Raw genomic sequence first — 14,027 nt, 5'->3', positions numbered from 1 at the left:
TTCGCATCTCGCCGACCGTGCGGTGCAGGAAATCAAGGCTGGCTTTGATATCGGTAATGTCTCGAGAAGTGGAACAAGCATGTCCAGCTTCTTGTTAATCTCATCCAAGACACTCACCTCTACAGCACCCGGTCTGTGTCCGTTGCTGAGTTGGTCTTCTTCCTTTTCACGGGATTATTGCAGTCCTGGTCATCTTCCATCACGTATTTTTTATTTAAAAAAATCGATATAATCCTCGAGGTCCCCACTTTGGTTTCGCGCAGTGTTCCCTTTTTTTATTTTTAGAGATACAGTATAAATATTATTTGTAATTTGCTTTGTTATCTTGTCTGAGATGGAGCTGACGGTGTGTTCAGTGTAGCAGGACGCCGCCATGTTGGGTCTCCACTCACTATTCACTTCCGCTTCCGTCTTCTCGCCAGATCACAGCATGCTCCCGTCTACACAAGAATCATTTAAATCTGTGAGTCGAAGATTCACTTCACTCACTGCCGGAGTGACTCCCAACACCCCGAGTCGTTTAAAAGATTTATTCACTACGAACGAATCATTTGCCTTTTGCCATATTGCATCACTAGTTTCTAATTTGGGCTACTTTACACAAACGTCCCTTAGACTAGATGGATAAAAGATTGATAGGTTGAGGGTCATATGCAGGTCATCATGCTCTTTGTGCCCTCTTGTTCTATGCACAGGCCTTGACTTAGTGCCAGTCACAGACTGAGGTCACCTCGTTGTGCACTTGATCGCCCACCATTCATGAATTAACCTTGTGTTTTCTTTCTTTCTCAATGAAATATTTCAGCAAATATATAGTATATTATCAAACCATGCCCGAACCTGTGTGAAGTACACTTAGGCATCAGTATTAGCTACTTTGCAAGAACGCACTTGTGATGGGACTGTAACCAACACAACAGTTACTGTATATATCAGTGCTACACTCACCGAGCGTTACCTCAGCCTGCATGGGCATGGACAGAGCCGGGTGCTTGACCTCACAGCTGAACAGAGCGTCGTTGTCCAACTGGGGGTTCAGGCTCCAGGTCAGGATAGCATGCACCTCCATGGTGCCATCACTAGTTTCCTGCTGACGGTGCTGGAAGTAGTACAGGGGGTCGGTGCTCTGGACCCATCGGGGGAATTCCCGACTCACCACTGTCTCTGGGATGGCCTCGGTAGTGAGCTCGGGGTCTGGGTCCAGTCCTTGCTCTCTGTCGTAATCAGCTGGGCCAGGACGGCCATGCCCCATCTCAGCTGGCTTCCCTTCTGGCTCCAAGAGAGAAAGGGACCTCTGCAGCTTGGTGTCATCCAAGTCTCTGCGAATGAGGGGTTGGGAAGACAGCAGGCCAGCTTGGCCCTTGCTTTGACTGGTTCCTCTCCTTTGGGCCTGGGCATAGGCCACAACATCTATAAGCTCCCCATCCCTTTTGAAGTACACCTGGAGGATGAGACGGGGGATGCTCGTTGTGATTTTGTAGTATTTCAATCATTTGATGGGAGTTGTCACACATGTTTTATCTGAAATAGCCAACCCAAACCCTGGTAACCCCGACCCTATTCAAAACATTTTAACTTGTGTTACCCACTTCCTTCAGTAGTTAAGTTATCAACGTTTCAGTTGCACAAAGCTCAATAAATTCAATTGAACATCGTAATTATCTATTGTAAAAAATAGTGCACATCACAAACACAATATTTTGAAAGTTGAAGTTCCAATTGTATTTACTGGTTACGAATTGAATCACGTTATGAATGCAACGTAAACTGACATAATCCATTGACTGACATGCATTTTGTAATTCAAGAACTACGATCTTTGTTGTTTATGTTCTGGTATCTTTGATGAAAACTGCTTCAGATACATGTAACTACTCCTAAACTCCTAACAGCTTGAACCACAAAATATGGTGCCTTCTTACCAAAGGAGCTGGCTTTCCACCCACAACTACACAAACTAATGTGAAGTTCTGTGCCTCGTAGCGGCTGAATGTTGCAGGGCTGTCAGCCGCTACCACTGAGATGGACCGAGGAGGTACTGAGGAGAGAAACGGAACAAGCATCACATAAAATACCTAAAAAACCCTCAATTTCCCCCTAGGGATTAATAAAGTGTTATCTTATCTTGACTGACTGACATGGATTTATTTGTTACCGAATTTATGGGGGCAAAAATTCCAATAACCATTATTATCCGCCAATATATATATATATATATATTTTATATATATAATTTTTTACATTTTTTTATTTTGTCAGAAAATAAATGGCCATAGGAAAACATTGCTTTATTGAACAAAATTAACATGAATGTGTATGAATAAAATTGAATGTATGATAACAAAATATAGATTTTCAATAATAACTTAATTCATAAAACGCACTGGCACTCTGTACAGTGTCCTTCATGGCATAGTCACACACGTTTATTCAACAAATCTGCTCGAAGCTGTGATTCTCCACTTTCAAATGATGCAAAAAAAAAAAGCCGCCAAATTACCCTAAAGTACGCGGTGGCTCACATTTCATCAACTTTATAAACTTTTGGGACTAAAATAAAATGCTCTAAAATTGCTCTGGATCTCCATGTTTGAGGACACAAACAAGGAATGTTTTCGAATGACTTGGGTGTAAGAAATGTCAGAATTTCAATTTTTGGACTGAAACCCCAGCAGGGATCAATATAATGTTACCGTATAATAGACCTATCTGCGCAGTCTCCGCCAGCTTACTATTGACAATGACAATCCTTGAAATGTTTATTTGATGTTCTCCACGATGTTCTCCACGATTATCTAATCTTTTCGAAAATTAAATGTCCATAGACAAATTTTGACTTCATTCAAAGATTTAGTGAAGCAATGGAAAGTCATACGAACATTTGGAAGTTTACCTATTGCTACTCGTGGCTTCTAAAACTGTTCATGCACGGTATAACCATTGGTTGGATATTAACTTAATCGACACTTTATCTGTGAAATTTCAACCGATACCGATAGTTCTTCAGGACCCAAATATCAGCTGATAATATATGCCTTCTAAGACCCTCTCTTGGACTTTCACACTTTGTCATGTACCATTTTTTAAACAGGAAGTTCATTTTGAATTGCAGAAATTCAAATACATATTTAAATTGTTTTCATATATTTTTCAATAGACGTCATACACATAATGACATACATACTGTATAATCCAATAAAGCAGATCCTTACCTACCTATGATGGTGAGGTTGATACTGCCAGAGGCCAAAACCACCTTGTCCCTGGAAGCCCTGTCATAGATCCCTACGTGGCATTCATACAGGCCATCATCCTCAATTTTGACCTCAGGCAGCCTATTGATAAAAACAGTTACCGAGGAAGAACATTATAGGTATTATTGTAGTTTATATCCACCATGCTTTGTGTTTGACACCCAATGTCTTCCTGGATGGGATCCAACACGTGACCCCGGCAGCGGCACCAATTTGCCATAATCAATTGGCAAACATCCATCCAACAATCCTTTCTAAAGCCAAGATATGGCAAAAGACACCAGCTGTGACAAAATCAACAACATCATATCAAGTTTCTTAAATCCACGTCCATGACCATGCAGATTTACAGTAGATATGTAGTAAATCATGCTAATCTACAATCTAGAAGGGCAGGTTTTCTTCGATTTTTTTCCCCCAGGCCTTATTAAAATGCTGGTTCCCACGATTTAAAAGGGTTCATAGTACGACCTCAGAGACCACCCCTTAGAAAGTAGCTAAAAGAGCTGATTAGTGAAAGAGAGTTAATAAATACACTTTAAAAACTGATCTAATGCATGGTTTAAGACCATATATTTGCAGTGTAACGTCTGAAATCTGTTCCAGATTTCAGTTTGGTGAGTGGTACTTATTTTGCATATTGATTAGAAATACGCAATAAAACTCATTGCATGATTCAAAAACAATTTATATTGAATTCCATCTATATTGTCTATTGTGCCTATGCACAATAAGCCTTTATATAAATAGGCTTTCCTTTGCACTACTTTCTTACTTTCCATCTAAAAGCATAATGGGGGAAAAAAAACAACATTATACTATAAATTAAACAGAATATATATACCATTAATGTACACCAATAATATACCATTATTACTACTAATATTACTACTTATTATTGTTATTATTAGGACTGTAATTACACATGCCACTCAGATAAGAGAGTGCCAGAAAGCAGCACCCAAATTCCAAAAATCAGGCCTCCAGTTCCACTATGATATATATAAAGAGAGTCTTCATATTTAGCGCTTGACAATCATTTTTCTCTGAAATTGTCAAAAATCACACCAAAAATGCATATGTTCAATTTGCCACGGTTGACAGGTTGACTAACCCTTTGGCACAAATACCCATGGAACTTCTTTCCACCAGTAAATGTAATGAGTGTGCTGATTTTTTTGTGTGCTGAGGTATTACATGCCATAAAAATGTTGTATGCCAAACAAAAACAATATGCTATCACTACTTACACCTATGAGTAATTAAAAAAAAAAAGTCTTAAATCATCCATCTGCTGCCTTGACATTTTACAGACAAATTTGTTTAAAAATGTTTTTTGGCTATTTAGCGACAGAATTAAATACAAATTGTCAACAGTTCCCTTCAATCAGGCATCTTTCCAAAGCCTCTGAAAACTGCACTTATTAAGCCTCTGCTAAAAAAAAAAAGAGCAGCCTGAATGCATCAATGTTCTTAATATCTGCAGAACGATATCAAATTTACTCTTTATTTATGGTCATTGAGAAAGTTTGTCTACCAACAACGTCATAACTTTCTAAATGCCAGTGACTGTTTTGACATCTTCCAGTCAGGATTCCCCCCAATCATAGCACCGAGACTGTTGTAATTAAGGTTTTGGGTGGGGCAGCGTTGCACAAGTACTTATTTACTAGTAATGTGTTACAGTAATAATATTACTTTTCCCAGTAACGAGTAGTTTAACACATTACTAACTTCAGTAAACCCCCCCCCCCAAAAAAAAACATCATTACAACAATACTTTTGTTGATTCATTTTTATAATTGTTACGCAGCATTTTGAGATCTGTGATCAGAGAAATTAGATTTTGTTGTAATTTGGTCTCATTGAGTTTATCTGCTGTACGTCATGACAAATACATTGCGTGATGTGATTACACTCACGTGATAGGATAGCTGCCAATATGGTCCCGCCACTAAGCCCGCAAACCAGTGGCAGAACGGCTTTACGGCAAAATTTTATGTCACAGTGCTTTAATTTATTTGCACGAGGGAGAGAGTGGAAGTGTAACAAACATGGATGGAGGGAACGTGGCACTTTATGAAATTACTCATTACCCTGACATTCCGAGGCACACATGCAAAATCTGAATTTTGAGGAGAAAGGACGCAATTACCAAATTTATGGGTTGTAATGGAAAAGTAATATAACGGGTAGTGAAATGAATTACTGTTGGCAGGGAGTAATGAGTAAAGTAATACTATTACTTTTGAAAAGAGTAACGAATAATGAGAAATAACTTACATATTTTGATTAACAAGCTTAACACTGGTGCTAAATGACATTTGCTTGAACACTGACACTGACTGGTGTTATTGGATCTCGGTGCTGCCTTTTACACTGTAGACCACACAATAATGTTAGACAAGTTGAAAAACCAAATGCACTATGTAAAGCATCTTGAATTGTCTTTGTGTAGGAAATGTGTGATATAAATAAAGTTGCCTTTTGCTGTAGTACAATAATGTATACTATATACTGTACTGTATATCTCCATATTCACTTTATTCACATGCACTTTACTGCTCATATCTGTATTTGTGTAACTCTATTCCCTTCTATTTTGTACCCCCACTTTGTATTATCTTTTCGAGTCTTATTTTATTTTTATTTTATTTTTATTTTTTTATTCTATTCCCTAACTGCATTACGTTTTAGGAATCAGTTAGTTTCAGTTAGATAGCTAGGTAGGAATAAGGTAAGCTATTATGTTCGGTTTAGGAAATATTGTGCATAATCTCCGGGTGCGTTGCAAAGACATTTCACTGCATATATGTATGAAAGTATGTATATGTGTGTGACAATAAAACCTCTTGAATCTTGAATATAAAATAATAGAATACTACAATACTGAAATGCTATCTAATCAGACTATAGATAGATACAGTATATATTTTTACAATATGACTATACACATTTATGGTATCAGATTATTACAATACCAGTAGCTACTGCTACTATATGCTTTTTGTAATTGCATAATCATAACTGCCCACATTGGGCTCAATTGTTAGCATAGTCATCTGTATACTGTAAGTGCTACTCCTTGTTATAACTTTGTTGAATGATGTGTACCTATATGTTACTGGTATTTAATCGTATTATTTTATCCCTTTCTTGGGTTACAGGGGTTCTTAAACTTATGACAAGGCCTCTTTGGAAGACTAAGGTCTGGCATAGTTGTACACACTATATCTGTTCATAATTTAACTTGGAGCATAAATTACCACCATAACATTACAAAGCACTTACCTGACAGTTGACTGGTAGACCAGGCCCTCTTGCCTGTGACTATCTTCCATGTTGGAGTAATTTGAGTTGTACATCGCATCGTAGGTAAAGATTTTCTGCTTGACACTCCCACCATCTACCTTGAAGAGGAAAGCCAACAAATATCCATTTCAAAATGTTAACATGGATAGCCCACAGCTAAGCTTCCATTCAAATGCAGTTAATGCATTGGTTTAAAAAATATGAACTGTGGGCCATTCACTCTGCTTGTAATTAAGAAAAGTAAGGGCATTTAATCTTTTAACCCAAAACGGTCTCCCTATAAAGATGATATCCAACAAATTGGTTGATAGAACCGATAATCTTAGTATGGAAGAATTTACAGGCAGTTGTGGAGTGTAAAAGGGGTGTTTGAAACTGTAGAGAGCCATTGTCACCCTGGAAGGGTAGAATAGGCAGTAGCTTATTCAGATACCCCGCAAATTTGCTTTCGCTGCATTGAACACAGCTTGTAGCCTGCCGCAGCCTCAGCAGCTCATCTATGGGAAGATGTGTGCAGAAGCTACAGTATTTGTACAATACACCGCCATTTCTTCTAGTCAGCTTTTCATTTCATTTCAGTTGCGATTGAGAGTTTTGTGCATTTTCCATCCACCCCTTCCATGACTGGGGCTGGTTGAGGGAGACTTTCTCCAGCTCCGTTCCTTCTACGCGTGCCTTGGTTGGTTTTAGAGGATTTATTTTTTCCCCACTTCCCAGAAGCACAGTGTGCTGTGTCTTGTCCATGCTATGAAATATTACATTGCTTGCACTAGTACAATCGAGCAGATGGATAAGCTCTTTATCTGGTTGGGGAGGCTGCATAGGGCCAAGTCTTGTCCAGACAGCGTCTAGACAAGACTTGGCCTACAGTTGACTATAGTCGACTTGGCCTACAGTCATGCAGGGGAGACTCCACCTACTGGGGTAGTGGCCCACTCAACTAGTGGCATAGCTGCCTTTTGGGTATTATTTCATACTGCTCCTTGGAGGGTTTTTGTTCAGTGGGTTGCTGGGCTTTGGCCATGACATCTAGTATAAGATAAGGATGAGGATATTTTTATTATCATTCCAGAACATGTTATACATGAAAGGGAATGGAATTAGGTACTTAGGTCCTGGTGCAGGTAATAGCAATAATAAAACAAAGAAAGGAAAGCACACAATAAAATACTCAATAAAAATGTTGAAATAATAATAATATATATATATATATATATAATCAAACTAATCTAACTAATCAAATCACATCAACATTCTTCTACATCCGTAAAAATTGCTAGTTTTTCACTAATTTCTTCTTCCAAATGTACATTGATATTGTTCAAACACGGACAACAAGACGTCTGAAATGTCCCAGTTCTAACGAGACCTCAATCATGCCTGTGCGTACTGTGGTTGCCGTGTTCCAGACACTTTTAGCCTGAAAAAACGGAGAGAAGATTAAAAATAATTCAATCCGAGCAAAAACAAAATAGGGTTTCTAACAATAGCAGCAGTTGTTCGGTGCCTGCAGATGCAGTATTAATCAGTCTCACAGCATCAGGAATGAAGCTGTCCCTTAGCCTGGTGGTTCTGGTCCTTATGCTGCGTAGCCGCCTGCCTGATGGGAGGGGGGCAAATAGTCCATTTGCAGGGTGGGGAGAGTCCCTCATGATGCAGAAAGATTTTTTCCTGCAACCGTTGATAAATATGTCACTGCTGGAAATGTTCTGTGCAGTCTTTTCCACCCACTGCAGTGACAGTCTGTCTGCAGCAGAGTATTTACCCTACCACACAGTAGTGCAGGAAGTGAGGATGCTCTCCACCAGATACCTGTAGGAAGTGAGGACCGAAGTGCAAAGGCCAGCGCTCTTCAGCCTCCTCAAAAAGTAGAGGCATTGGTGGGCCTTCCTCACTCAGCTGGCTGTGTTGATGCGCCAAGTAAGGACCTCTGATGTAGAGGGGAAGGGGTGATGCCTGGTGCAAAGCCACTTCTTGCCTGTACTCAGACTCACTGTATTGAGTGATGAGTCCCACCACTGCCGTGTCATCTGCAAACTTCACAATATGATTGCTCGGCTGCATGGCTGAGCAGTCATAGGTCAGCAGTGTGTATAGTAGGGTTAGGATGCATCCAAGTACCCAGTTGCAGGATATCCATCAGGATAAAAACACAACAGTTCCTCATATCCTGATGAACGCTCAGTCTCATTCAGATCAGATCCATTTTGTCATTCAGTGAGCGAACATTGGCCAGAAAGAGCGATAGAATAGCTGGCCTGTTCACATTAGCTTTTAGCTTGCCTAACAGACCAGCCCACTTACCCCTCTTCTGCTTCCCTGCACGCCGCTTCCTAAAGCCTCTTCGCCTTTTTAGTCTGCTACAACGGCCCGCTACCACAGGGCATTGTGTCCTCATGAGCTGCAGTCTGCTGAACACTGCTCTAAGCTTCTGTGGAAGTGAGTAGGGCGAGTTGTTGAGAATGTTGAGAAGTTCGGTTTGGCTGTACCTTCTTGGCCAAGTTGCACTGTTCGTGTTATGTGCACACTTACTCATATTAAGAGAAGAGTCCCTAACACTCTTTACACCATAACCGGGAGCCAGAGAAGCCGCTGCACTGCTGCGAGCTGCCATCATTTAAACGTCTGCCGCACTCAACTGCATTTGAGCACAGCTCAGCTGCAGCAGAGCGGTAAGTTTCTCAAAAATGTAGAGTTAAGCAGGGTTGGATAGAAACCAACATTTTCAGAACTGGGTTGAAAAATGATGAACCTAACCTTTAAATACGTCCCATTTTCAGAGCCTTGCAGATTAAATGGTCTGTTCAATTCAGCCATACAAAGGAGGAAATGTCCTTGTAAGGTGTATGCTCACCCTTAACCACACAATCTCTCGGAGGTTGCCGTCAGTGCGGAAGGAACACTTGAGTGCCACCGTGTCCCCGATGACAGCAGGAGGGAGCGGCTCCATAGCAACGGTTAAATAGCCTGGTGATGGAGAAAAATCATTGTTAAACATCTCTGCAGTACATTTCTTTCTTCCAGTATTCCACTGGTATTTTTAATATATTTTTCACATTGTATAATAAACCTACAGTGTGTATATGGGCAGTCAATGTAAAGACACAATGTGTTTGTGTTTTATGTATTTCCGTGGAAAATATTGAAATCAACAGCTCAGGCATTTAAGTGGCACTGAAATCTGTGTTGCATTTCAGTCCGGTAGACACCGCTCACATAGGAACCGGTGCCCTTTTGGCACCGGGTTTCAGTACCCAACCCTAGTTACTACTGGCTCGAATGCCGCAAAATAAGGAGGGACACGACACCAGGTTGGATGTGAACAGAGGGGCGAATTAATAGAGTGATTGCGCGGCTTTTGCAGCTGCTAAACCGGCACAAAAGCAGAAAAAGCAAGCGTCTAATTCACAAAGAATCCGCAAATGGTGAAATGCACCCCTAATTTGCATGCATTTAAATTTGGCATTATGCATGCATTTACTGCAAAATTGGCCCCTTTCTATGCAAATGAGACTCGTTGCAAATAGCATCCAGTACGCAAATAACGGCGCTAATAGCTGCACGCAGTTAGACTGATGCTACTACTATCTGCAGAGAGCTGGTGGTAACTGTGCAAGACCAAAGAAAAGGCAGCACTGCGCGATCCTCTTCAGAGAGCTGGTGCAACTGAAGCGCATTTATAAGGGGTGTCACTCCTAGACTTTCCAGTGATCTGTAAATGCTATTTTGATATTATTGTTATAATTATTATTACGGCATCTGTAGGTAGTGGAATGGGAATCCAGCAGTCCATGGTGGGTTTCAAAATGCACTCCAAAAGCAATTCGTTGAAACTGAATAATTTATTGTACAAATAAGGTATTACAAACTTTGACAAAAACAGTTCCATAATTCCTATTAAACTCAAAAGATATAGAAAAAACAACTAGAATTTATAGTAAATAGCGATAAAGTGGTCAAAACTTGCATTGAACCACAGATAGCAGATGGCAACCTTTCGCGTGCAGCGGCCCAGATCTTGGTCGAGTAAAATATATCAACTCAAACTGTCATAATTTCTACATTTTAATATTAAGATTCAGTGAGAACAAGGATAACTTCGGTAGAAATGTTATTCTATTCATGCAATAAATTAACTGTGTCGGAAGAGTACATTTTATTACAGATTTACTCATACTATTCAAATGTAGTCACTGCACATAAACCTAAAAATACAAAGAAAACCCCCCACCCCATTACACGGAGACCCCATTGCGACTTCCTGCAGAATGGGGTTTCGATTATAATGGGGTCACCATTATCACGATATTATGGATGCAACGGTACAGTGGGCCCACGGTTCGGTATGTATTGCGTTATTTGGGCATCGGTAACACTACATTCTCGTTTATTTAAGTTAATTTGAAAGGTGTGAATTTTTTTTTTATAGTAGTCTGCCATGTGTAACGCTCTGTGTGGGAGCGTGGGGGAGGGGGGAGACAGGGTTCAAGATCATCATTAAGTTGTACAACTTGGCTCATCAGCGAGACTTGGTTCCCTTCATTCCTACTAAAGAGCTGTTCAAAAGAACCGGATCGTTTGTTGATGACCAGACACTAGTGTGAGTAGAAGCGAAAGAGCGTGTGTCTGAAGAGAAGTTTGTAATTAAAAGGGAAATGGCCATCCCAGTGGGTTATTTTCTGACTGGACACCTCAACTCCAGGGTACTTGTAATATATGGTTGTTCTTTGTATTTAAAATGGGTCTTGATCAATAAGCAAATCTGACAACAGCTCTAGGTCTCTGGTACAATGTAGACTCACATAAACATTGTATAAAACATTTCTGTATAGTTTTATCTTGTATTTCTATGGAAAAGGCTCACGTAGTTCAAAAATAAAACAGACCTCTTGTGCAAAAATAGAGAAATGCTGCGCAGACCCGGTGGCCAGTGGAGCTCCAACCATGGATTCAATAGGAAGCATGCACTTACAGCACGCCGCGCGGCACCTGTACACCACGCCAATGCATCAGGTGGACTTCTACCACGATATTGTAATACCGCGGTTACATGTGCGTATAGAACCGTAGGGGGCGTACTGAGTGGTTCAATAACATACCGTGTACCGCTGCATCCCTACATAAGATATGTTTTTTTTTTTGTCATATTAAAAATTATACTGGTATTATCGTCAACGATACAATATGGCACACAGCTAATAACAGGATTAGTCCAACAAATTTAACCACACTGGCCCACACTACAACATTTTTCAAATGTTTACAGATTTTGAAAATGTGAGAGACCCCACACATGACGACATATCTCATATATGTGATCCCATAGTGTATGGAGAGCAAGGTTTTGCCCAAACAGCACACCACACACTAACAGAGTGCATTCACCGACAACGGCTCCTAATCTTGCAAAGCCACACAAAGAGGTGTGGTGTTTGACACGGCGGTGTGGCTACGCGAGAGTCCAGACTCTCAAACATGGAAATCTTGCGCAACCAAACGTGACTTTGAAAAACAAACAAACATAGTGGATGATGGGCTAGAACTAGGGATGCCATTGTTTTCCACTATTATTTATAGAAAATCCAAAAGGAAAAAAAAATGGATGAAAAATCAGAGACAGTGTGAACATAGACTGTACATGGTACTTTATGCCTCACAGCAATGGCTGCTGTTGTGTTAATGACTTATTCTGTTTCAGTCAACTTGGCTCCTAATTGGCTCTGTCTTTCCCATGTGACAATCCACATAACGCCTCCTCGGCCGTCATTGGGGTTCCCCGCGCACTACAGGATATTGGCTCTTAAATATTGAACATGTTTAATACTTGCAATTGGTGACCCCAGGACGGAACTCCAAGCAGAATCTTGACTTTTCTCATGACTGTCAGAAAGGGAATCAGGCACAAAATCGTCTTTATCTTGTAGTGTGTACCCTGCTTTAGGTATGTAACCAAATTCTCTTTTTCTCGTCAGTACTTGCATTGCTTCCCTCTAAAATGTTTCAGGTGTTCTGGTCTTTTTCTATTTCAACATCACTGGATTTAGCTTTTCAACTGCGCCTTTTAAGATTGATTTGCACACAAAAATCAAGACTAGAAGCTGAGCCCATTCACCCATTGCTAATTACCTTCATAAATTAGATGTTAATTTCATGCAGATTTGGATCATGAATACACCACGCCAATGCTGTTCAACAAGGTAAACAATTGATACGTTGCCTTTAGACACTGCCGTATGCCAAACGTAAGCCTTATGTCGGCTCGACTATGATTGAAGATCAACTACCAAGATAAGGAACACACTTTACCGCATACCCGACATTGTTTACTGTATACTGTTCCATACAGATGCCCCAAATCTGTATTCTGATTTGTGCATTCTTGTGACAAAACACCCGTCGAAGTGACAACTGTAGTTGTGTGCTTTTTTTTTGTCATAAGTACTAGAACTGTTTGTGCCCAACACAGGCTATTCATTGGTACACACTGCCACTGGCAGTCCAGAAGAATGAAACCAGCATTATCTAGCTTCATTGTAAGATTATAACGCAGAAGGGAGAAAAAACACAAGGGAAATTTTGAATCTATCACGGCGATAGAAATACAGCAGCCCATTGCATATAGGCCTAGTTTCACGCACAGGGTGGGCAACGACGATGATGCCAAGTGGCACATTCTGCAGCATTAATGTCAGAGCATGTGCACTGCAACAGATTAAAACCATTACACAACACGCCTTTAGTGTCATCAGGTGCAGAACCTTTCAACACTTTCAATCGAATGAAAATGCAGTCGATAAGACTTGGATTTGAGGTATCGCTCATCTAGACATGACTACATGGTACATACAGTCGGGCTGCTCGGCCAGCAAGGCTGCAAATCCCCTGTACGATAATGAAGGGCCGCCTACCTCCACACATCTGCTCTGAATGGCATGACGTCAGACAGCCTACAGATTATTTTATACCCATGCACGCCCCCCCTCCATTCCCGCCCCCCTAATCCCTCCTCCAGTTTTTCATCCAGAGAGCCTGCCATTTGCCAAGCTTTGGGATAGTGTGTGTGCTCACATGCTAAAGCAGACACACAGACTCGCTATAATGCACAAATTGTAGACAATGTGCAGTGAAGATGATATTGTATTAGAATGGTGCCTGAATGGCACAACATCCAACAGATGAGATCAATTGGAAACAAAAGGTAGTTTGCAAAGAACGAAGGGATATAAAATGGAAAATTGAAATGTAATTTGGAATTATTATAGCACCGTCCGATCATATTTTCATGGTAGGGCATAATTTTTTTTGGATTAAAGCTTGATTTGCATCTTTGTAAGATAAACGTAGAAGCAGGTTTAAAAGATGCTTAAGATCCTCTTCCTCTGCTCTTTATGAGGTTAAAGAATATGCCAGCTATCTTTCGACTGAGGCCTTATTAATTGGTGGTTCCTATCATAGATACAT

The 14,027-nt window shown here is 40.4% G+C and overlaps 1 protein-coding gene across 1 annotated transcript in view; it reads right to left on the bottom strand.

The window, feature by feature from the left end:
- igsf21b (immunoglobin superfamily, member 21b) overlaps window positions 1-9,564 on the bottom strand; it is a gene marked incomplete at both ends in the record, with an annotated part of 28,655 nt that extends 19,091 nt beyond the window's left edge. Inside the window, 5 exons of the mRNA XM_080015367.1 lie at window positions 949-1,441; window positions 1,923-2,038; window positions 3,217-3,335; window positions 6,546-6,664; window positions 9,421-9,564. Coding sequence (XP_079871493.1) covers window positions 949-1,441; window positions 1,923-2,038; window positions 3,217-3,335; window positions 6,546-6,664; window positions 9,421-9,564 — 991 coding nt within the window. The remainder of the gene's footprint in view (window positions 1-948; window positions 1,442-1,922; window positions 2,039-3,216; window positions 3,336-6,545; window positions 6,665-9,420) is intronic.
- Window positions 9,565-14,027: the final 4,463 nt, after the last annotated feature.

Source organism: Zeus faber (genome assembly GCF_960531495.2).
Source record: "Zeus faber genome assembly, chromosome: 15".
Taxonomy (NCBI): Eukaryota; Metazoa; Chordata; class Actinopteri; order Zeiformes; family Zeidae; genus Zeus; species Zeus faber.
The sequence above is the reverse complement of the archived record's forward strand: the minus strand, read 5'-3'. Positions and strand labels throughout refer to the sequence as shown.